At 45.1% G+C, this 24429-nt stretch overlaps 2 protein-coding genes across 4 annotated transcripts in view; one reads left to right on the top strand and one right to left on the bottom strand.

Annotated features, from left to right (window-relative positions):
* The window catches only part of LOC107218940 (kin of IRRE-like protein 1), a 139614-nt gene that overhangs the window by 54180 nt on the left and 61005 nt on the right, over positions 1-24429 (top strand). The window lies entirely within an intron of this gene.
* Positions 14017-17491, bottom strand: LOC107219014. The gene is made up of 3 exons (XM_015657070.2): positions 17406-17491; positions 15875-16220; positions 14017-14690 (listed from the first exon to the last, which is right to left on the bottom strand). The coding sequence occupies exons 1-3, from the start codon at positions 17415-17417 to the stop codon at positions 14380-14382; spliced, it is 669 nt and encodes a 222-aa protein (XP_015512556.1). The 5' UTR covers positions 17418-17491; the 3' UTR covers positions 14017-14379.

Raw genomic sequence — 24429 nt, 5'->3', positions numbered from 1 at the left:
TGCCGCGTATGCAACAACGGGCCCATCCCAATTCCCGACCCCCTCTCGTAATTTGCGATCCCCTGATCGCGACGCGTCGTCCCCCTCCCACCTCTTTCATGCCCTCCTCAACCCCCGGCCAAACAGGCGCGGTTGCCTCGCGAGGTGTAGTCTTTTCGCCTCATTGACTGCTAACACGGATAGATTACCCTCCCGATGACCTGTCCACGACATGCCCATCGTAAGTCAACTTAAAATTACACGGGTCATTTCTCATTATTTTCATGGCTCCAGCCTGCGCGGACGACCCTCGAAACCGACCCTTGGTGCCTCACTTGGCTGCCCCCGGCGACGAAATATCCACGTTTCTCGTTTTTGCCTTCTTTCAATCCTCGTTTAGAATTATTACGGTTGTTGTTTATTCGCTACGCTATTTTTTTTTTTTTTTTTTACACCTCTATTTTTAATAATCCGCTCATTACGGGTTCGCGCTATCATCTCGCGAAGGTCGGTGAACCGCTTTCAATTAACGCTCGGCCGCTAGTCGGTTCGTATCGCGAGCCAATTATCGAGCCAGCTGCAGAAGATTCAAACATCTCGCATCAGTCCAGCGTAAAAATGGGATCGTGTTATTCGATTGCGTATTGCGTCACGGAGTAAATGAACAATTATCGGAAAAACAAAATTTCTACAAAAAATGTATGTAAAAAAATGATTTTTATTTAATTGTTTTTTTTTTTGTTTTTTTTTTTTTTTTATCATCGCATCGGCGGAGTGTCCATTGAACATTGAAGGGAAGCCAATTAAAGCGTCGGACCATCGGTACCCACGCGAGCCGGGAAATTATTATTTTCGACCTGTGTTATATTAACTAGCTATCGGAATTGCGTGAAAGTGCGGATGCTTCGCATTCGTTAAGCGATCGACCGTCGTCATCGTGTCCCTCGTTACCGTCCGATAGATTAACCTTTCGACTCAAACTAATCAAGGAAGAAATGCCCAACGACCCGTCGATGCGCGTGAGGGATGCTGGGATTACCAACACGATCCTCTCGATCTGTTCCAAAGATTGACCCAGAATTGTTCATTCACTCGGGAAACTGCCTCGCGAATGGCAAAATTTTTCGCGATGAGTGCGGAATCGCGGTCCGAAACCGTAAGAATGAGATCGGGGAAAAAAATTTATCTCGGAGACATCGATCCGTCGGACTAACCATTCCGTGGAGGAGCATCATTGACGTTTCGCGTGGCTCGGATCATGCGAGAAGGGGTTAAATTCTAGGCAAGGTAGGCCTGGTCGACGTGGCATGTCAGCCGGTAATATCGGGTAATTTTAAGTAATTTCAAGTTTCCTGGGCTAACTTGCCGTGCATTTTATCTTTGGTAAAACCATAAATTTCACTCTGCCATTCTAAATCGGGGTCGTTACCGCAACCTTTTGCTACCGGAAATTCTCGATGGAAAATACCGACGCTGGCTGCTTGTAATCGCACAATGTGTGTTCAACCCTCTGCCCTGCTATCAGCGCCGCCACCGAATGGCCGAACGCGTTGCACGTCATTTGCTAATTTGAAAGAGCCCTCTTTGCCCGTCGGCTCGTATTCCCATTCAAATAAAGTCTCAGTCATCGGTGCGGATATTCTATCGCATCGCGTTGGAATATCGGAGCGGTAGGTTTCGGCACTCCGTTTTCGCGCAGGAAAGAAGTCAATCGCTAATTGGTTTATTTACTGTTGTAATAATACAAGAACGCTGGAATATGAAGTTGAAAAATACGGGACGATGCGATGTAATTATTGTAATTAAACAAAGACAATCAATGCCGCTTACGAGACCAAAACAGAATTGGAAATATTACACGGAGGGAAAGGATTATTTGAGTCAAGTCGTGTTCGTTTGTTTCAACTAAATACGGCGAACACAATATACTTGCTTGATTAAACAAAATACTTTTGTTCAAATCTGTTGATCTAGCAAAATTTAGTTGAAAGCAACCAAACATTTTGTTAAACCGATAGATCTTGTATTGAGACAAATAGAGACTGTTTTCTCTCATTGTAATTGCGCTACCAGAGTCGGTTAGAAAAGTTTTAGATATCGCGAGCGTCGATCTTCGTACTTTAACTCTCAATGCATGAATTTCGGTACTTGTTTGAAATAAGAAAGAATACTACAACTTATAGTGACCATTTGTCCCGACGACGAAACATCCTTACCCCTGACATCCCTGTCCTTGGAAAATCGCGATCACGGTGAAAGTCAAAGACGAAGCAGACTCGCCTCGCCGCCTGTGTGGAGAATCGAATAACGTCAGGCACGGGAATCAAGGAAGGCAGGAAACGGGGTCTTTCCTCGCTGCGGCAACCTGTTGGCTCCCGGCTCCCTGCAGTCCGTACCTCGACTTCCGCTCATACCTATCCGTAATACAGTATAGATATCCGACGCTTTATGAGTGAGGGCAGTGAAAAGTGCTACCCCTTAATCCGGCCCGTGCCGGTGAATAATACGTAAGGAACGTTATGGCTGAACTCCCGGGGACAGATGTCGCTTCCCAGTTAGTCCGGAAGACGGCTTCAATTGAGACAGCGGGAGATGTTCTTTAGCCAACTAATAAGTAATAACTACCGCGAAAGTTTCGCGAAATTGGTGTTCTTCAACTCGAAGTTATCCCGCAAGCGGTGCTGCTGCATTCAGCGGCCGCTTTAAGGACTCGGCGAAAAGATACAGCCGGTCAATCCGAACTCTCGGATAATATCCAACCGACTGTTTTCCATTAATGTTTTATTCAGCGGCGCCGATCCTCGGTACACCGGGATTCACAAGTTCCTCTGCATGCCAATTAGAGGGCCTCTTCGAACTCTCTTTTCTCCTCCTATTTCTCAGCTGCCTTTCAAATCCGCGCTCTCGACAACGTCCGAAGCACGAAGGCAGCGCCTGCTTACCGTGTACGATTTTTTCCCCTCTCCTTCTTCTTGTTCTTCTTGTTCTTCGTCTCTCTTCTGTCGAAATGGTCGGGAATTCAAGGGACCGAAATGAGACTCGAGAATCGCTCAATTACAATTGCGAATCACCGAGGTTTCAGCTTCTAACGAAGCACCGCGTGAGGTTTGACTGTTTCCCAGATATACTGCGGGAAATATCGTAGAACCAGCCGCAGACACCGTGGCGTTGGATGTGAAAGCTTCCAGCCCATCCCGCTTTATGTTACTGCCTAGGGGCTATGAAACTCGGGGTAATTCCATTCCTACGTAAGTGCAGAGGAAGCCTCGCGCTGCAGTGAGGTTTGCATGTACTCGCCTCGTTTCCGGGTTACGTACGCATCGCAGCGTCGATGCATGTAAACATGAATATTGCTGGATGGCTTTCGTCAGGGCGTGCTCGAGGCTTGCTTCGTATCGGTTCGATAATCCGTTTGTGCAGACGCCGCAGGCAGAGCTGATGCGCGAAATCGTACAACATAAACGGTGCAAAATGTTTAAACTCCGAGGCCTAGACTCAACGTGCGGAGAGAGTCGGGAATCGGGCGATCATCTATCAAAGGGTTTCACCCCTTTCATGCCGACCGTCTTGTCTGGGGTCTTGGCTGGCTTCAAAGCCGTTCTCACCGGCCATCGCTTGAACAATCCCGAACCCTTGACACCCCGAGAAATTCTCATCCACCCTCATCCGACAGACGTCTGATTAACGGACCAAATTATCACTGGTACCGACACATTCATCGCTAGATATCGTGCTATTCGCGGAATCTCGGCGGGACGTTTTTTTCTGCGACGCCGTTGCGAACGGCGCGGTTTTGGATTCTCCGGATATTTCTAAGGCTCTTCGGACTTGGAGCGTTCGGGGTTGGAGTGGCTCCTTTTGGAATTATCCGCGTCTCTGAAACTTGACTCCGAAGGACATCCACCCTCGGTATTCCACTCGAGAACCCGAAGCCTCTCGCTTCTCCTTGTAGTTATCCAGTCGATCTCTCCTCGTTCAGGCTTCTTATCGAATTTTGTACGCGGTGCGCGAAACATCGTCGAGTCCGAGGTAGAGGACACTTGTGAGGACTTCGAACGGCGCGACGAGCTCTGACCGATGAAGCATCGTCGCGTCATGCCCGCCTTTCACATACCTCGCGACAATGGGCGTCGGGTGGGAAATTGAATCGGCACTGATTAGACATTGCCGGCGTGCCGCGGAGACGAGAAGGAATTCGCTCTGCATATTATCAGATCATCCTTCTTGGCCAACTCCTTGCCAGAACTCGACTCACGCTCGGCAGATCGATCCAATCTAGTCACCGATTCCGAGTCTGTTCAATGGCGTTTCGTTGCACGTTTGAAAGAGAAGAGATGTCGAATTTTTTTTCAGACAATTTCCTCTCTCAACTTCTCAACTCGCGCTTGCGTTTCGCCGATGTGAGAAATTAACGGATTTACAGAGAGCGATAGACTCGTTTCCGTGACGCGTGCAAATTTATTTTTGATTAATGCTCTTTTGCTACGGAGGAAAAGTGGTACTGTAAAAAAAAAAAAGCGAGAAAAAAGAAGAATTACACGAGTTGTAAATTACGACGAGAAATGGACCATTCTTTGATCGTTTACCTTGACACGTAGACGTCCATTGTTGCGGACGCCTACCCTGCATGCTTAATCAGCTTAAATTACATTTTTTTTCGCCCTAAATTTGCCCCACGTCGGAAGAGGGAAAAATCCGTTTTGCATTCTCTTTTATATCCTCGCATAGCCTTTAAATATCCTCGACTCAAAATCCAATCCCTTAACTGAGTTTCTAAAGAACCTGAAATTTATGTACTTCTATTCTCAGCTCTGCCCCTCTGCACCTCACTTTCACGCATATCCAATTTGCGAAACGTCAACGTCCAATCAGGAGATTTATTCCTATACTTTTTAACGTCGTTTCTTCTACTTACCAGCAGTCTTTCCTACCCTCCAAAAATACTCGATATTCAAGCATTAAGCGGTATTTCAGTATTTGAAACAGTAGTTTTGCCATCGAACACCTTTCTCGGTAAAATTAAATTGCTTCTACCGGAATTGAAATATTTTCAGAAATGTCTACACGTACCTACGGTATTAAAATATCTATTTGCACCGTTAAATTTACCTTGCACAATCGTCCGGCCCCTGGAGCTAATCGCGCAATGCAAGTAATATTCGTTTTAATTGAAATGAACGAAATGAAAATAGTGCGTATAATCATGCCCGTTTCACTCCGTGGTAAAATATTATGAAAGAAAGAAAGAGTCTGACGGACAGTTGTAGCGATTTCGTCGATGAAGGGATTCTCGTGCATGGGAGGGTTCCTGACGTCATACGTTCGAACATGAAAGGGGACTAAGTGTCTCAGAGTAAGAACAAACAAGAACTATCGAAGCGAACGTGACAGCGGAATACGTATAACTCGCGGAAATGTCGATCCGCGCGGAAGAATCGAACGGTGAAAATACGGTCAACCCTTGTATTTATTTCTCCCTGTGCCAGAGATGGCCGTTTGTATCGATTTCGAGAACAGAATTCGATCCTTTTCTTTCCACGGCCTGACGTCGCGTCGCGTCGGGTGAAACAAACGCAAACGTAGCACCCGAAGCGAGGTTTTTGATGGTCCCAAAAGCCGCGCAACCGATGCCTAGAGTTTCGACTTAGGGGGATCGTAAAATTGAAAGCATCAGCCCAAATAATAAATAAACTATAAAACTGCCGTCCAAGTTGCAGAATAAAAAAGAAACGGTAAGAGAAAAAGCTAATTCGACGGTAGTAAATGAACGGTGACGTATGGCGGGCCTTAAACCGTGAGTTGGAAGAACACTAAATTTCCATCATCGGTGCAGTTTTACTGGCGAATATCGTGCAGCCTTCTCGAAAGAAAATTTCACCCCCCTGTATTCATCTCCGTGTGGACGCTGCCTTAAACTGTCCTCCCGCGTGTGCATGTGTGTGTTTCCCTGCACGTATACAAAGCGTAAAAAGAGTCCGAGGAACGTTAACGTCTGCACATAAATCTAAAAAGTTTTCTCCCGTCCTACTCTGCAGCTATATCGGCCCCTTGGCGCAAAAATTTTTTTTTTTTTTTCTTTTACTTCGCCACTAGTGTACGTACACGAGTCTTTGCAACTAACTGGGAAAATATCCATGACTTTTCTACGAGGGAGTTAGCTACCTGCCTTCTAACCTGAAATTAGACGTTTCGACCATTCGTCCTTAATCGGAGAAAGGGAAGCGAAGCGAAAAAAATTGCGGGTCTCGCCTTTTTTGGTTCTTCGGACGATCCTTGGTATGCATACCAGCCCATTTTGTTCCGTTTCATTTTCTAAGACTTTAAGATAATTACGCGAGTAAGGCCGTTCTCCATTTTCCTATATCACATTTTGCTGGGGAATTGCCCTGATACACGTACGAGTATCGCGTACGGTTGGAAGATTGAACGGAGATTCTTACTTCGGCAAAGCTAAAGACTTTGCGAGGAAAAGAAAACGCGAGAGTAGATTTTCCAATATTTGCAACCGCCCGAAACTTTCCAGACGGTTTCTGTATCTTTGACAAATACAAGTTCCCATTTCGTTTCGCTGGGCTGCTGCAGCTGAAGCATGCAGAAAGCGGATGGCGTTTGTAAATCGGCGCATCCACACACCGAAGGAGACTCCGTATCTTAAAATAATTGGGTCGATAGTCGAACCAGAGTTTCGGCGACCTCGCGGAATGATTCATGCGTTTCTCTTTCTCGAAATCAAACGAATTCTCAACCGGTTTTTACCAACCACTTCTATAATTACATTCGCCCATCATATTTCTGTTTGGCTTATTTCCTTTCGTTTTATTTTTTCTTCACAAGCAATCGCCGGTGAGTGCCATTGGTTTGATTACTTTTTCACATGAATCGCACATGTCGTTGAGGTGTAAGAAATTTCTATCGTAGTTATTACGATGATTAATACACCGTATACTTGTAGATTCAGCCGCGTCGTTAAACATCATTTTCAGTGACGCTTTCTTCGATATTACAGTCACGCGACGAGTGAGACGAGACTAAAGAAAAAAAAAAAAAAATACAAAGAAAAGTGAGGAAACGGATAAAAAGGATAAAGTACATATGCTTTGAACGAAAGTCATTCGCTCTTCAAAGAGTGAGAGGATATCTGGCGGTGTTTACAGATTTTTCAAATTACTTTCTTAGTGTTATTTGCTCGGTAGAAATTGGTAACGCTTGTTCAAATGAAAACTAAACGTCTTCATCCACGGGCAAATTTTTTTTACCGTCTTTTTCTCTTTTTTTGTTCATGCTGTTATTTTTTATTTTTTTTTTTTTTTATTCTCGCTCTTCTTGCTCCGACTCCAAGAAATCAGAACCTAATTCGATAAATATCTGGTAAGAAGCCAATGCTTCCGCTGCAGCGTATCTTATCACCCTCATTGTCAGCTAAAATGCAAGGCGTGTATTGCGCACTAGACAGAATAAACATGTTTACCGAATTTGTGTGAAAGGTATCGGCATAATTCGGTAACCCGATAAACCCAACGCCAATTCCATTTCTAATTTACAAAACCAGGACGCATAATGAACGATATTTCATCGCGTGTCGTCAGAGGTACAGGCTTATGGTTCAATCACTCCACGTATAATAATTCTCCGTTCTTCTTCTGCTGCTGATTCTTCATCTTTTCATTTCTACAGTTTCAAGACGAGAAAGACAAGTTCCATAATTATTTCAATTACCTTAATGCGATCAATTCCTTGTGTAAAGAAAAGAAGTAATCAAAAATAATCTTGTTAAATCGTCAAACGTTTTATTTCACGTAAAATTACGTTACCAATTCGTTTTTCCGAGGATTTTTCACGATTAAATCACGCGATCAATTTACCCTGTGTAAATTTACCAATAATCACAACGTGAGTTTCCATTAAATTGTAACGAAAAAATCGAAAAACGAAAGATAGGAACAAAAAAAAAAAAGGGGGGAGAAGTTAAAAATCAAAATCTCAAACGATGCCACGATGAATATTTGAGTACAAGCGATATTACAATATGTTTTGGCAAATTTTTTTCCTCGACGTGTTTCGGAAAGTGTAACATAATTTCATTCAAACAGGGTGATTAAACTCGAATGTCTCCTATATACATATATCATCGAAATAACGAAAAGGATGAAGGAATTTCGTCTTCGGAGTCTTATTTCATCAAGATAGGCTGGTACTCCGATTAACGGCGACGAGGTATCAAAACTTCGTTGGGCTCATATTTACAGTCGAGCGATTGTAAAATAACAACTTTTGTAGATTACTGATACGAAAACATCTCTGGACTCTGGGAGTAAGGTCGAGACTCAACTAACGTGGGAAGAAGAGACTCGAGGTAGATACGTACGTGTTAGGGCGCGGGGGAGGGAGAAAGGGGGTAAAACGGAGAGGGAGAATAAAAAATAAATTAAGCAGAGAAAACGAGAGAGAGAGAGAGAGAGAGAGAATAAGAGGCCGGAGCTTGCGAAGCGACGAGTGGAAAGGTTGGCGCTTTTATGAAGTCAGAAATGCCTAGGGGTGAGTCGTAAATAAGATTAGTCCAATTCCGCAACGGAGTCGAGAAGTCAGCGAGAGTCAGAGGGTGGAGGGAAATGCTGCCGCGAAGCCTCCGGGTTGGATTTTGCGGAACGGTTATGTTACGTTGCGTTTAGGTGCCGAGCCAAACCCTTAAATTGGCTTCGTTGGCTCGTTTGCCCCTTCCGTCGGAGCGCTGCCAGCCTGGTCAGGGTAATTTGTACGAATAAAGGTGACGCGAACGGGGCGCGGGAAACCGCGGCGTAACTATCCTTCTGATTTGTCGCCGATTACTCGACGCCGCCGCCGACGTCGCGACGCGCGGCGTCCTCCGACGAAACCTCGAATTCGTCCGCGATCCACCGTAGGCGGTAAAATTACTTCCGCGTATCTATTCGCCGGACGCGAGTAGAAAGGCTTCTTTCTCTCTGACCGGAACGAGCGTCTCGTCGTCAGTTGGTCACCTCGACGCGTTTTCGCCGCACTTGCACAAACCGAGTGGATTTCACGCGACACCTTAAGCCGTGTCACGCGTATTGCGATCTCCTTTACCGCGCGCGTAGCCTCGATTTCTCCCTACGGAGAAGATCTCTCTCGCGGCTTTCATTCCACGGCTCGAAATGAGATTGACGACTTTGTACACACCGTGCTCACGGTAATGATCGCTTCTTGGATTTTTAAAACATTGTTAACGCAGGTCGAACACGCTCGTTCAAACCATATTCAACTCATTTGCCTCGGAAGAGGTTTGCAGGTAGTCATATCGGAAACGAATCGCTTCAATCGAGATCTTACGCCCGTACTGCGTAATGATGGCCGTCCTTACGCCAATCCTTGCAATTAATCAAAAATGGGTCAAACCGACCGTGAAGAAGGACGAATAGCGGGATATGAATTATCGAACGCTCGTTTACAGAATACAAATGAGAGAGCTGACATAATGTCAGGCACACCATCGTACTATCTGGAAATTGTTCATTCATACGATTCGTGTAGTTTTCACTCCCGCAGGTGTCTCCAAACTCCATTAATCACTACAAGTAGCTGACACAGCGGTGTTTGAGCCGATGCAGCTAACGCGTTGTAAATATTCGATTCTAATCAATGCCGAGATTTAGCAGCTTTTCCAGTAATAAAATCTTCGAGGGTTCTAGTCGAATGGTTTGTGTGTCCATCTTGATTACCGAAGATTCGATTCCGTCGTAGCGTGTATCTCTCGGTAATTCGCCGATCCGAGCTCTAGGTTTTTTCTCCCCCCACCTCTCGTTCTTTCCCTTGGTGGCCCCCGTCGACAGTTCGCTCGTGTACTTTCGATCCTATGCAAATATCCAGTCTGTTTATGTATATGCGGGGATGTTCGCCCAGTAAGTATAAATCGCTTTTATAGGTCCTCCGAGGGATCCGGCTCTAAACGCAAAACGTGCCACCGCATATTCAACACTCTCCTCGCGTTCTCGTGTCTTACCTTTGCGGTGAGGTGAGGCGAGCCGCGAGCCGTCGCGAGCTTCCATCCCCGTTTCTGCATCAACCCTTGTACTTGGCGGAAGTTGCAATCCCTGTATTTCTGCGCCGGGCTTGCGCTCGACTTGACCCCCAAGTTTCGAGGATCACCGCTGCGCCCCCCAAAACAGATCGAAAGCTCGAGTCAAGCTTCCGTACGTTTACCAGACGTAGGTGTGTGTATTTCGGGTAAATGCGCAGATGGTATCGAAAACATGGGGTTAACGGCGTGACGGCAGAAATTGATTCGCATAAATTTCCCCCAAGTTTCTCACGGAGCGAGGCGAAGGTGAGTAAGAGAGAGAGAGAGAAAGTGCCGAGTTGTAAAATGAATTTTGGCAGGTTATTTTACCCCCGACCGTATTTATAGACTGGCTTGCGGAAAAGTAATAACGGCGCGTGACTTTTCTTACCCACCGCAAGAACCAGAACAGTCGGTGGTTCGAAACGCTCGGGGAGTCGGGACTCGGAGGGTGGAGAAGAAAAAATATATTCCCATCCACCCCCCTTCAGAGTCGAATGAAATTTTCACTCTCCACGTCCCCCCCACGCAGCTCGCTCTCGACTTTACGGATTAGAATACACGCCAGTGCACTTTGAACAGTCCTGAATCAATCTGATCCTTGCTCGTCTGAGGATAAAACATCCCTCGCGCGGTCGAGTTTCGCTAAAGCGTTTCTTACGCCATTTCTGGCACTTGCGTCGATTTCCGATGGATTTCTGCTTAACTTGGATGGTTTTTCAATCGTATTGTTTTTTGCTCTCTATAAATTTACTAACAATGACATTTTCGACGACGGTTACGTGAAAGTTCCACAACATACCGTAAGATACATTTATACTTTTACAACCGTCTACAGAGAAGAAAAAAAAATAATAATCGTCACGTATAAGAGGACTGATCATGTTTCATTCACCGTCGGATCACTCTCGAAATGGCGAAATTTCGCAGTAATTCAGTAATAAATTCTTAAGAACTACGTAGAACGAGGCTACGGTCCGTACACGCCTAGCAATAACTCTTTTTACTTCGACCGGCATCTGTAGTGCAGGCCATGAAAGGCTACGTGCGTGACTTTTAGCTGATTGTGTCTTGAAACACCATGGTAAAACTTGCCTCTTCTTATGGGGAGGTGGGGCAAAATTGCAATCGACCGCTGGAGCCTTCTCGGGAAAAAAAATTATATTTCTAATCGAGATATTTTACGCTGAAAATCCGAAATCCGCCCGAAGGCACGTGGTAGTAAAGTGCACTAATTGTTACACGGAATAACGTCCAATGTATATGCGACCTAGGTAAGACTACTTGGGTATATTATACAGTCAAGAAGATGCGCACAAGTTTGAAACGGATTATGAGAACGCTGTGCAAAATTGAAATTCTGCCGAAGAAACCTTCAGACGTAATTTCGAGTTTGGACGATCATCGGCTAGAGCTCAACTAGCCTAATAGCGCGAATGTTTCAATTATGCCCTCCTGCATGTGAACGACTGGAATGCTCCACGTTCCGGTAACGTTTACATTAATACCTACGTGTACTACGAACTCATCAAGGCGAAGACTTGTCCGTGACGTAAGAAGGGTGCCGGAAACTAGTCTTGAATTAGAGCGAAGGAGGAACGGACAGCGTAATCGAAATCCATTTGGAAACCGAACGCGTCACCGGATTTTGGTCGAGCTTTCGAAGCTCGCGATGGGAGACTCCCGACGGGCAAAGGGCCTCCAGTGTGGGCGAATAATCCCGCGGCACGGAACGCAACGGTTGTATTTTTTCCAAAACGAAGAACTCTCGGCGAGGAATGGAAAATGCAGGGCCACGCGGGGCGCTGGATGGGGTTAAATGAGATGGGAGGCTGTGTTTAAGAGCGCGGCCGAGAGCGAGAGCGGAATCGATAGCCTCTGCTCGAACGAAATGTAGGTCATACCGTCGCTCCTCGCCCACGGTATGTGACGATGGATGTATGAGTGCGGGAAGCGGAAGAACAGGAACATCGTCCCTGGTCCATCCGGGGCTGCATCCCTCAGCTCTCGCCATTCCAGGTTTATACATTTTTCATAAATAAATTCCAAGCCGTTCCCGCGCTATTATTCAATCTGATTCGCCTCAGCTCATCGCCGATGGAAAACTGAAATCCAGACAAACCTGAAACGGACGGTCGCCTGATTTTTACGGGTGAATAAAAATTCATGCTACCCTCGCGACTCGTTAAGTAATTGAGGTAAACAAAGTCTTTTTTCAACCTCTCTCACCGCCCCTTCATTCTCTCTTTCTTTCTTACTTTTACTTCGTTTGTTTTTTCCTTCTCATCTTCACTCTCTTCTACTCGTCCTTTCTTTTACCGTTTTTCCGACACTTTATTTTTCTTTTCACGCTTCTTAAACGAAATACTTTGCGCTTATTGCAATTGGGAGGTGGGCAAAGTGTTTCGTTTGAACGAAACTGCAGGGGTTTCAATTTGACAACGCAAAAGATTGAGAAACGCAAGACGCGAGTATGCTGTGTTGCGATTGAAGACTCGCTTGAATTCATCTGATCCGCGAATCAACGCGTATGGCGTTTTAATTCACGCACTAATTATACTCGCGTGTTTTCAAAGGATATAATTTGAGCGAGTCAATTATTGCTCGTTGAACTCCACTCAATCGGTACGTATAATTCTGATCAGCGTTAACGCGAGGTGTATGAATTTTAATTAACGCAACGAAGTAGTTATATGAACCTGGCGAAACTCTTTTGTTCATTTCCACCTGATATTCGACCGTAATGAAATACCGTCAATTGGCTCGATGAACGACTCGTTTGCGTAACGTGCACCTCTCTTCGGAATTGACCATATCCTGAACAAGGACGAGCCACCGAATACACGCTATTGTCGAGCATGCATATTTATCAATCGACGGAAATGGACCAAAATATATTGGCGCGTATTTGAAAATCACAAGTCGTCAGCTGTCGGTGGCCTGTGAAAACTCCCGTCTGTAACGAGATTGAATGTTTTTCCAACGGCTTATCCCGCGTGTTGAACCGACGCGGAATAATTATAACGTTTCGGTTGGATTAGCAGTCGACGAATAAACATCGCAATCGCCGTCGCGTAACAAACGCACGTGAGATTCGCGCGCTTATTTAGGACACCGGCTATATAATCCAGCGGGGTTTCACCGTTGTTTGCTGGTAATTGAAATACTAGAATCATCGGAGCGCCGTTCGGCTATTGCCAATTTTCGATAGTGACCCCCTCCCCCCACATTTTCTATCCGCCCCATTGATTGCTCGCACAGATTTGCACCCAGTGCTTCCGCGGCGTTCACTCCCTGTTCAATTAATCATAACGACGTAACAGATATGAGGGGATAATTCCGGCGCGGAGGGGAACGATGATCCAAACTTGAGAGACGAGATTCGCGACTTGAAATATATGTATATCTTTTACCACGTCTCATTTTGCACGCACAGCAATACACGCGTGACTTTCCCAGGTTTTATTAACGTCCGGAGATATCGATAACCGTAGATTTTCCGCGAGTGGATCGAGCTGTTGATCTCATTTTTAAATTAAAACGTCGCCTCCAAGATTGCCTGCCGATGAAAGTAATGATTGAAATCCAATATTCCCCTTATATTCTTTCATTCTTATTTAATCACTTTATTCACCGCGGTATACGCATGAATTGGTATATAATGTGTACATAGGTATCGAAAGGTATGTAGGTATCGGCAGGCACAATATTGCTCGTGGTCGGTCGAACTTTTCTTCATCGTTCTTCGGGACGACGGGTTCTTGAATTTGTCAATAAGCTGCTTAATTATATCGACTGAAAAATTACAACAGCTTTATGCGATTCTCCGTTGAATCGTGAACGCTGGAAGATTGTATTGATCCACTTTCAAGGTGTGTTGTAAAGTCAGGGAATGCAGCGGTGCATCGATTATTCAACGAACCGTTAATTACGAGTCACCGTGAAATTACTCCGGCAAACGCGTTTGAATATAATACATCATATTTGTATAACGCATCGAACGCTTTATTGGAAAATAGTTATATATATTTACAAAACAAGACCTATTACATAGTCACGATACATGCTACACGCTACATTGCGCGTCGTTTTACAGGTTACAATTATTAGGTATATGTATAGAATAAATTGATACAGTTAATTAATAACCTCTCTATAGTATAAAAGGGTCGTTGTACGTATAAGGCTTTGGTACACTTAAGGCAGGCAGGCAGGCAACAAACGTTAACGATAAAAAAATGAACGCTTCTCTCTGTACGCGCAATGCTTTAAAAATAATTAAACGATCCAGGTACGTGTGTGTTTCGGCGTTCAGAGCCCACCGACGGCGTTTTCAGCGGTTTATCTCACAGATATCCCGTGGCACCGTGACCGGATGCCTGCACCTCCTGACCCTGGTACACAGCGTACTCCTCGAGCTGGTGCTCCTCGTGGACCGGTGCTGTGTGACCCAGGTCCAGGTTATGCTGCTCTTCTTGACCCCCGTGAACCCCGTGAACCCCGTGAGCCCCCTGACCGCCGTAAACTCCGCCGGAGTGATCGTTACTTCCGGAATTGTGAACAACCGCGTGAAAACCGTCCTTGTCCGCGTGGTACTTTACAGTCCTGATGTTGCCGCCGGGTTCATGGATGCTGTACTCGCCTCTTACCGTTTTACCTGTAACACGTGATTTCGAGTTTACAGGGGAACGTCGATACGGAATAATAATACTGGATTCCATGAAATTGCCTTTCGTTGTACAAGTAGTTGTTACGGTGGTGGAACATTCCACCATTGGAATTGGCTAGGACGTAATGAAGTATAATTTTTAACAACAAAGTGAGTCATTTTTTTTTTCACATACCGTACTCGTGTGTGTGAATAAAACTCCGATACGGTAAATTTGAGATCAGCTGCTTATCACAATTAAATAACAAGTGACAAGCAACCCCGTTTATCGGATTTCGTAACGAAATATTTGTCGAGCGGTAAAATGGACGGGTGCTGGGAAAAAGTAAAATGAAAACGGTAGCAAAAACTTGCGTGTGCGTGCAGTTTTGGGTGAGTGATTACACCTTTTGACAGCTGCACGAACGTTCGCGTAATTGTTTAGTCATGAATTTGTTGAATAAATAAAATTGAGCAGCGAAAACGTGAATGTCGTATTATTATAGGTATGCATAAAACGTAGCCGGTGATTTTTGTTTCTATAACAATCGTTCTGTGAATTGTATTAAAGACGTTCATTGGAATTACGCTATATACGGTTTAAAACAGTTTCTTCGAAACGACGTCAATCGCGAGTGTAATAAATTGAAAAGTTTTTTCTTTTTTTATTAGCTGATATTTTATTTTTATATTTTGTAAAACTACGTGCGTAGCTCAGTCGCCGTTTTGTTTTACTGAAAAGTCGATACCGTCGCGTGATTGATCGGTGTTTAGTTAGTTTCTTTTGTGGTTTTTAATCTCAAGCTAACGTGCATGTACGTACAATATATTGTACATAGCGTGAACCGTGAATAGGCGATCAATTTGTCAGGTTTCCACCGAGCGAATGTTGCGCATACGGACAGGCGGTGGTATTAGTTAATAATCCTTGATTTTCACGCTAGAATTATACATCGAAACGAATTTTCATTCGAAACTCTTGACATTTTAATCAACCCAAAAACGTCTCTCCAAATTTAATCAACACGTGTAACTGTCTCTCACTCCCTACACAGCGCCCTTCGTACACGCGTACGTATAATAACTTCCGCGAAATCATCCAAATGTTTAATTAATCAAATAACCACTCTTCTCAATCAAAGCCTCAGGTTACGGAGGGAATGAAAAAAAAAAAAACGGTCCGTTTTACGCACCGTCACGTGACTCCTTCTGCCCGTGGATATCCCCCGTGTGATGGTCCTCCACCCCGTAGGAGAATTCGTACTTAGGTTGAGCGACGTAGTCAAGGGTGTATCCGTGGTCCTGGTGATGCTGCCCGTGGAGGTGGGCGTGCTCGTCGTGCTCGGGAACGTGGGGGACCTTGACCTCGTAGACGGGGCCTTCGACGGGGCCGTGAAAGTGGGTGAACGAGGTTGCGTGGCTCTGGGTGAGGGCCGAATGGGCATCGTGGAAGGATCCTCCGTCGCCGACGTGACCCAGGGAGACGATTCCCGCCCTGGCGTTGGTCGCGAGGAGGGCGAAGAGGGCGAATACGGCGAGCTGAGGGGGGATGGAATTAGAGAACTTTCGCTAAAACGGAGAGGGGTTGTTTTTCCGATTTAATCAAATTGTTATTATTGCCAATCTCAATACGTTTCGCACGATTTCGTACGAAAGAGTACGATATGAAAAAGTTGAACGGTTCGTGCCGAGTTTATACCCTCGACGAGGGCGAGGGGATTATTTTGTAAGTTGGAATAATAACAATGAAGCAAAATTGCTCGAATAAACGGTAAATCGTACTGCTGCTACAGCGGCAAGATATAATTAGCATAAATACCGGCTTGCCGATACTGTGATATTATAACGCGAGCAGAAACGACTGGAATCGGCGAGGGATGATTTTTTATCACGATTTATTTGTGAGTTCGCCTCGAAGGCAGCATCATCGTAACGCCGGGCGTCGCGTAGTCAGTGCGTCGCTCCGCTAGCCGTAGTTAATGCTCATAATTGGAGCGATTATACGGTTTCTTAATTATGCCGTCCGTTCTAATCTACGTTTTATAACTTCACTTTGGTCGTTAGCGTGCCGGCACGGGGAAGGGAAGAGACACGGGACGAACTTTTCACCGACTGCAAAACTACCCTCCGAGACTCGATCGATGCGCGTGGAGGGCTGCCGGTTTGCTTAGCTTAGACGGAACTTGTTCGGGACGCTGTTCTTAACCTACGTATCGACTCTGCGAAAATATAACTCTGGTAAAGGTATACGATATGTGCTTATTGACCCGGTTATCGGACGTCGTACGTGACGTCGACGACACTCCGCACGTCGGTAGGTGAGAACACGAAGTACCTACGATGCAGCTGCGCTCCTCTGAGCTTTCTCACATTTACACCCTTTGTCAGAGGTATGCAATATCGACGCGTTGTACTTAGCGTGGGTATCAATAGAAGAAGTGAAAATCGCTTCGTTCGCGCACAACCGAGCACCCGAAAATTTTTCATATTTTCAGTCACCGGACTTGATCTCGAGGTCACTTTTAAGATTTTTCCTATCATTGTTCGTTTTCTTTCTTTTCTTGTTTTTTTTTTTTTTTTTTTTTTTTTTTTTTTTTTTTTTTTTTTTTTTTTTTTTTTTTTTTTTTTTTTTTTTTTTTTTTTTTTTTCTATCCGTGTATAACGTCGTTCGTACGATTTTTGAAAATTTTTCTTTATCCTATTTTGTTTTATTTTATTTTCTACCTTGGAGACCATTTCTTCGGTGTATCACAATGTTACAAGGCGGTCAAATGCTAACTGCAACTTTCCAGCGTATCTCGGTGCTTTTATACCACGGTAAACGTTTGTAACTCTCTTCATTCGCCGCATGTAGGTGTGCGGGTAAGACAGGTGCAGAAACATACGTCGCGTTTTCACGATCTTCCATCTCTCCGGGAGCCAGACAGCCGGCTCGCATCCCACTCCTCGTTCGGCCCAGGCTTGTGCGGCCACGAAGATTAATATGTAGACATCCGTGTATGTACATGTATACGGATCGTAGTAAATTAATTAATTACCCTTGTCCCGATTTAACAATTTCAGTCATGTGTCTCGTTGTTAGTCAATGCCCAGGTACGCCGTATCATTACGCCGTTCTCCGTGTCTGCTATTTCCATTCGACGGGGTTTTGTGTAACGTGTTATACGTACATAATGTTACAGCGTTTACCTCATTAAGCTGCGGTTATTTTCACCGCCTAGTCGTCGTGGGTGAGCGGTCGTAAAAGAGGGAAAAAGTTTAGAGGACGTTGGAAGAGATCGTGTTTTTCGTACACGCGCGGTTCGAGTCGATAAAACTTGTAACGGAAATCGAATCCGTTACTCGACCATGTGTAATACCTAATCACTCGCGTATACGCGTGGTACACGATAATTACACCCTCTTCAATGGCCTGTTATAATGACAACATTCTCTTCTTCCGGTACGTGGATGACAATGTTATTACCCGAAATAATCGGCTTTATTTAAACCTGTTCAACGCGAGCAACCCTTCGAAGACAATTAAATTTCATCCTGTTTCAAAGTAAACCGATAACATCTCCCAATTTTCGTGTAATCTTCAACGGAAGGGTGTATGTATAATGATAATAATAACAACAATAATTCCTTCAACGCCGAAGAGCGGTATGTACGGGTATCGGAATAATCTGTCGCTGGATTAGACATCGGTTCTTCGATTGTTTCCGAAAATTGATCGATAATCTAATCAGCGATACGATAGCCATATTCGTAGGCTCAATTTTCATGCGAGTAGCTATGAACGTCGTTTATCGGGGTGAAAATGAAAGATATATTTGATAGTTCGCATTACATCGCGTCGATTTGATCACACGCGCATCGGATATAGGCATCAGAAACGAGCGGTTCACCCTGCGGTCCCATCAACGATTTGATGCCAGATAAATAGTTTCGATGGGTGTTCAGTGCGGTGGCGTGGCGATCCTGTAAGACGCGGTCATCGATTTTTTATATGATCCTCGTTGCCTTACACATAAATTTAACTTGCGGTGCGGATATTAAGTATTGTATAGCTTTGGTAATTGTCAAAAGTTGAATAAGAAAATAAAATTAAGGAAGCCCGCGTTGCGGGTGTAATAATGGAAAAAAACAAGAAAAAGAACAAGGCTGCGCTGGAAAAGTGGGCGTTGTACTGTATAATATTCGTGAAACTTGAAAATGTTACGTGATGTGGCAATTATTATTCGCTCTCGTTCGATGATGGAACTTTTACTTTTTAACGCGTGCGTAATGGGCACTTGCCGTATTATCGAGGCCGACGCGTGAATTTGTTTCAATGTGTCTTCAACGCACGGAGAAAACACGGTGATGTTTGCATTTGATTTCACTGAATACTCAAGCTCTGAATGCATAAAGTGCAAACCGACCCTGTTCCGCTTCCTTGAGTAGTGACGCGGTTGTTTTTCGCTTTTTATTTACCTTGGAAAGTGAAGTTTTCTTTAAGAAGCAGAAACCATTTTTCCTCCAATCCGCATCCTTGCAGATGAGAAAATAAGCACGGCCTTCTACAGCGAGATTGAGATCTGATACAGCTGAGAAAAAAAAAAGAAATTGGACGACTCGGTTCCTGATGAACCGCATGCTGCGTTTTTCTTTGATCGTTTTTTCGCATCCGAAAGAAAATTCTCTGATTTCTGACCTAACGTCATTCCGAGAGCATTGTTGTCAAAAAACCCTGGAATTACGGGAACGTGATTCAAGTAGCTTACGGAACAGCTGTGTTGATATGTATCTACTTTGCCACATGTGGGTGTGAAATATTCGGGTTTCAAAGCCACGGAAATATTTATTTTCCACTCGAAAAAATGTAGGCACACCTTGTACCTAACACGATCTCGAGTTCTGACGGAATCGCCGATACACGCCGCGTCAGAGCTAGCTTAAAGTTACGAGGAGAAGCTGCGGAGGCGTAAATAACGGAAGGCGCAAAGTCCTCCAGTGATTCCGAAACCGAAGCATGAAGGGGACGCCGAAGCTCGGCCACGGAACCACCCGCACCTGATTTAGGAAAGTCTCGAGCCCACTTCCGGCGTCAAGTCAGTATTTACAGTTCCGGGACACGCTTCGGTACCGCCCTACAAATACCCTCCTTACGTTCAACAGTCACGGCGAGCTTTTCCCTTAACGTTAGAACGTTAGGTAACGTATACGGCTGCCAGATATCCGCCCCTTTCTTTGCCCTCGTGTGTATGGGCAGCCCTTACCATTCAACGACCGGTCTGTAAGCGCACGATTTTTCTCCACAATAACGGAGAATGCGTATCGTTCACGGTGAAATCTCGTAGGTATACGTATAACGGAACAGCAACAACGCCGGCGAAGAAAAAGAAGAAGAAGAAGAGAAGGAAGAAGAAAGTCGTTCGGCGAAATATTTTTTGAACTCGACGGAACGACGTTTGATTTTTATTGATCCACGTCGTCGTTTCGTACCAAATATCACCGATACGCGAGACGCGCTAACCGTAAATTTGATTCTAATATCTCCCGGGTATTAATTACAGCCGTAATGGGTACAATACGGATATTGCATGTATGTGTGAATTGCAAATGAACCGCCTTTCGAACAAGCTTGTTTAATATCTCCTGATATACGAAAGAAATTGACCGACTCTCCGCGCATGCTGGATGAAAATTTACGACACGTTTTTGGGTACGCGTTATATTCACTTTTACAGCGTTTCGTAGTAGCTACTGGATGCTCGCTTCGCAAAGTCCCCTTGTTTCACGCCTTACACTCTACGCAAGTTTCTAATTCCACTTTCGACAAACTCCTACGATCCGGTATGTACTCGTTATGTTTTTACGGCCGTCTAAAAATGGAATGAAAAGATCTCTTCGTCTGGTCAGTGCGCGGTACCTATTGAACGGAATACTTACGCGGGCGAATCACTCGCGATTGACGATAAAGGAAGCTTTCCTTGAAACGGTTGTCACACCATCGATAGGCGATTGCTAAAAACTCGAGATACTGTCGCTGGTCGTTCTTTGATTCGTCGAAACCACGACAATTCTCATGACCCGCGATACGGAGAGAAATAACCTCTTTGTTTCATCTTTGACGAGCGACACACCGTGTAATTACGAGAAGTCGGTAAGTTCTTTTACGAGGCAGGGAAGGGGGAAATAAAACCAATTAACAATAAGGTGAATACTCTCGTTGAGTAACGGCGCAAGGTTCTCCTTTAATATATATATATACACACATACAGCGGCGGTCGAAAATATGCGAATTAAATTTTACAACTTTAAGTTTGCCCCACACCATACGAACGAATGCTCTCTGAATTTGTTTTCAGCGTTACGTAATGATGTAACGGTCCGTGGTAGTGAAAAACGCTCTTCTTTCCGCAGTAAAGGATAATAAAATAAGATTTTAAACAGCGATTATTCGCGAGTGGTGAATAGGGTTATAAACGATCAAAAACATGCCTATTGAGAAGGTCTCGAGTTCTTTCGAATGTCAATTCGTGCACGAAAAGCAGAAAGATAGAAGAAAAAACTGCAAGGCAGGCTGAGAATGAAAAATATCAAGGGGAAATTTAAGTCCCGGTTATACATTGAGCGACTTTTTTTATCTGGCTTACGGAACAAAAAGATAGACCGTGATCATCTGTTCGGGCAATGAAAAAATACCCATAAAGTATATATGGACATTATAGGTACGACTATCCCGCTCTTATTCCCGGGACAAAACTCAAGGTGATATTGGCTCGTAAAGCGATGATGTCCCGAATCGTTTTGCAGCGGATCGAAGAACTCGAGAATACTTGACGATCACGCGTATACAATACATACCTGTACCTACGTGTAGGTATGGAAGTTGAAATCAGGTCGAAGCCATTCGCCGTGTATGTCAAATATCCGTATAAATGAAGAGGGAAAAGTAAGTAGAAAAAACTCGAGGGAGGTAAAACAGATTCTATGTTCATCGTCCGCAGGTTAAAATGGAGAATAATTGTCATTCAAACCCGAGATATTCAGTAATGCTCGAAGGGGCTTCGGCGATAAAAGAGAAAAGAATAAGTGCGGGGAGGAAGTTGTGAGAATAAACTGACTTAATTCGAAGAAAAACCGGCGATAAAATTGGTCCGTTAAAGAAATCGCATGGATCAATTACAGTGATATTCCTGCCGTCAGCCTGCAGCTGACGTCAAAATGCGAGAATTTCCCCGCTGCCGTAATAACGGGCCTCGGGAGTAAGTCGAAACCGAGATTTAATCTACTCTCGCGGAAGTTGGAATCGCGGCGAGGGAAGATTTAGACGCTAAGACTGCAGAGCGCTCTTCCGGTCGAGGCTCAATGGGACGTAAAATCGATCACGTCCTTGGGCGGCTGATCGACGAGATCGACAAGATCGACAAGATTCCACGTTTCGCGCCGTTTCCCTTTCACGGACTTTGAATGCAATCAAAGTTCAAGATCCCGGCCAGCCAGCCGCTCTTGTTACACTCGGCTGCTGTCCGTGGCGATTCGCTTTCACCTCGCGGCCAGAGCGCGGTTCCCGATGGAGGGGAAGGTGGGAAATTTGCCTGGCTAACCTCGGAAGGAAGAAAGGAAGTCGCGCTGCGCTTGCCCAGCCGCATCTCGACACTTCCGAGTCGAGTTACGTAAGGCCAGAAGTTTGCGGGGCGAAAGGGGGACGGGAGAAACAAAAAAGTTGCGGAAAACACGGACGAGACTAAATGTGATTACCGGATACTTCCGTTCCTTTTTAACTCCGGCGAACCGACGCCCGTCTCTCTCTCTCTCTCTCTCTCTCTCTCTCGCTTTCTTTCTCTCTTCGTTTTACACGCAAACGTACGTACGTACACGCGTCTATACGCGTCTCCATACCGACCCACGATTCGATAGTGTTCGAAAATAAGATAATTTCAGCGAAAACAGCGACTGCAGCCGCACGCAAACAGAATAAAAGTTTCAACCACTTATACTACGCGAGGGTATTTTCGTCCCGGGTAGAACCGGCAAACGATCTGACAACTTTTCTTTCTCGTCCAAGTTTTTGTGTTATATCCTACATTCTCGTTGTCTTTTATCGTTTCTGCGGCAGCTGGTGTATTATTTCGAGGAAATTTTGTTTTTTCAGAAGAACTCAAGAGTCTTGTAACGTAATTCTGAATTTCCGTGGTAAAATTTATGCAGAGAGACTTGCGATCCGAGCATTAATAGTCGTCACAGAGATGATCAAAATGACAGTCGTTTTGATCCTGGGTTTGAATTTAGTTTAGATGAATTGCTTGCGGAACGTCGTCCGATAATGTCATGCGGATATTTTTTATAATCACTTAGAATTATCCGGAATTTGAACCCTTATCGGGAATTCGGATCAGTCGATATAATCTGATATTTGGGAATAGTTCTAAACGTTTGGTATTTCGAACCCCACCCACAGAGCCGTTTCCAAATACGCTCGATGTAGCTATTACGACAAGGGGAGGCACGCGAACCCGGGTCCATCCGGTATATCGCGCTAAGCCCGGGCAGCAAACTGCAATGTGGATGAAAATCGCTTTCGCGCGTGGACGAAAACCGTGTCGATAAACTTGGCAAGCTTGGTACAACTTCGAGCGAAGTAGGTATCCTTAATTGAATGAAACCTACTGCCTTCGACGAGCAGCGGCTCACGTTACGTTATATAAACTGCGGGGCATCTTATCAGCTGTTTCCCAGATTAACATCATACGTACCAACCGTAGAGAGAAGAGATTTTGCGCTTTCCAATAATTAGCCTGAAAAATATTTCACCGCTACTTGTATCAGACGTCGTTTCGCTCGTTATACGGAACCGAGGAACCGGAGAGTCGGGATTACTGTCACCGGAAGTTGGCCCCAATGCCATGCCAAAAATCGAACTAATTCCGGCGGACAGTTTGCCGATCTTTGCAAGACCGCCGAGGCTGACGGTTTTCTCACCTTCGTCAGTCGATGGCCAATAACGAGAGGCGGAGGACCGCCGATCAACCGTACGAGGGTCGTTAATAAGCGGCGTAAAACGAGCTGATGCGAGTTCACCCCTTCTTTCGGACTTCTTCCTTCTTCCTAATTTCCTTTCGCGCAGCTCCGCTTTGAACGGTAAGCAAAAAATCCGGCAGAACTCGGCAAGCTCGTAACTTTTTAACGCATATACCGTATATACATATAACCGCAAAGTTAAGCTCATTACGGGGAGATAAGCCCTTTTTCCTTTCCCGCAAAGCTTGTTACCGGAGAATATTATAAATATCTACTTAATCTACAGAGCAACCACGACGAGTGTAGCTAGCGAGACGCGAGTAAAAGGGGTTGCGGTTAGGGTGGAAAAATTGAGTCCTCCTCGTAGTTGCGAAACCTCGCTTCCGGTCCCTTCGGGGGGCCGGGACCGGGTCAGGGGTGAGATTTCTTAAGATTGCGTCGACCCTCCGCTCCTAGATGGATGTAGAACGCGGCCGTACTCGCTAGGCTGGATACCAGTCGACGCTTATACGGGGAGTTGCCGGGTCCGGACCGTGTGCCTCTGTAATTTAATATCCGAACCTCCGAATGGGCCCGGCGGCGCGGGCGGTGCGCGCCTCGAGCGTACAAACTGCCCCTTAGTAGTTTGGATCTCTGGACGGGAGTGGTGGGCAGGGGTAGGCATAATATCCCCTTCTGATATATAGGGTGTCTTCAATTAAGTTAGTAGGGCGGTCTAATGAATGGCGCGTATGCGAACGTCTGAGGTTGGGGAGAC

The sequence above is a fragment of the Neodiprion lecontei genome, chromosome 6, assembly GCF_021901455.1.
Source record: "Neodiprion lecontei isolate iyNeoLeco1 chromosome 6, iyNeoLeco1.1, whole genome shotgun sequence".
In the NCBI taxonomy this organism is placed as follows: Eukaryota; Metazoa; Arthropoda; class Insecta; order Hymenoptera; family Diprionidae; genus Neodiprion; species Neodiprion lecontei.
This window is presented reverse-complemented; position numbering and strand designations above follow the sequence as displayed.

What these genes read in the sequence shown, in the direction of transcription:
- LOC107219014 (XM_015657070.2), bottom strand. An exon ending in GCAGAAGGAGTCACGTGACG is followed by an intron (nt 14,691 to 15,874) that starts GTGCGTAAAACG and finishes CACGTGTTACAG; the next exon opens with GTAAAACGGTAAGAGGCGAG.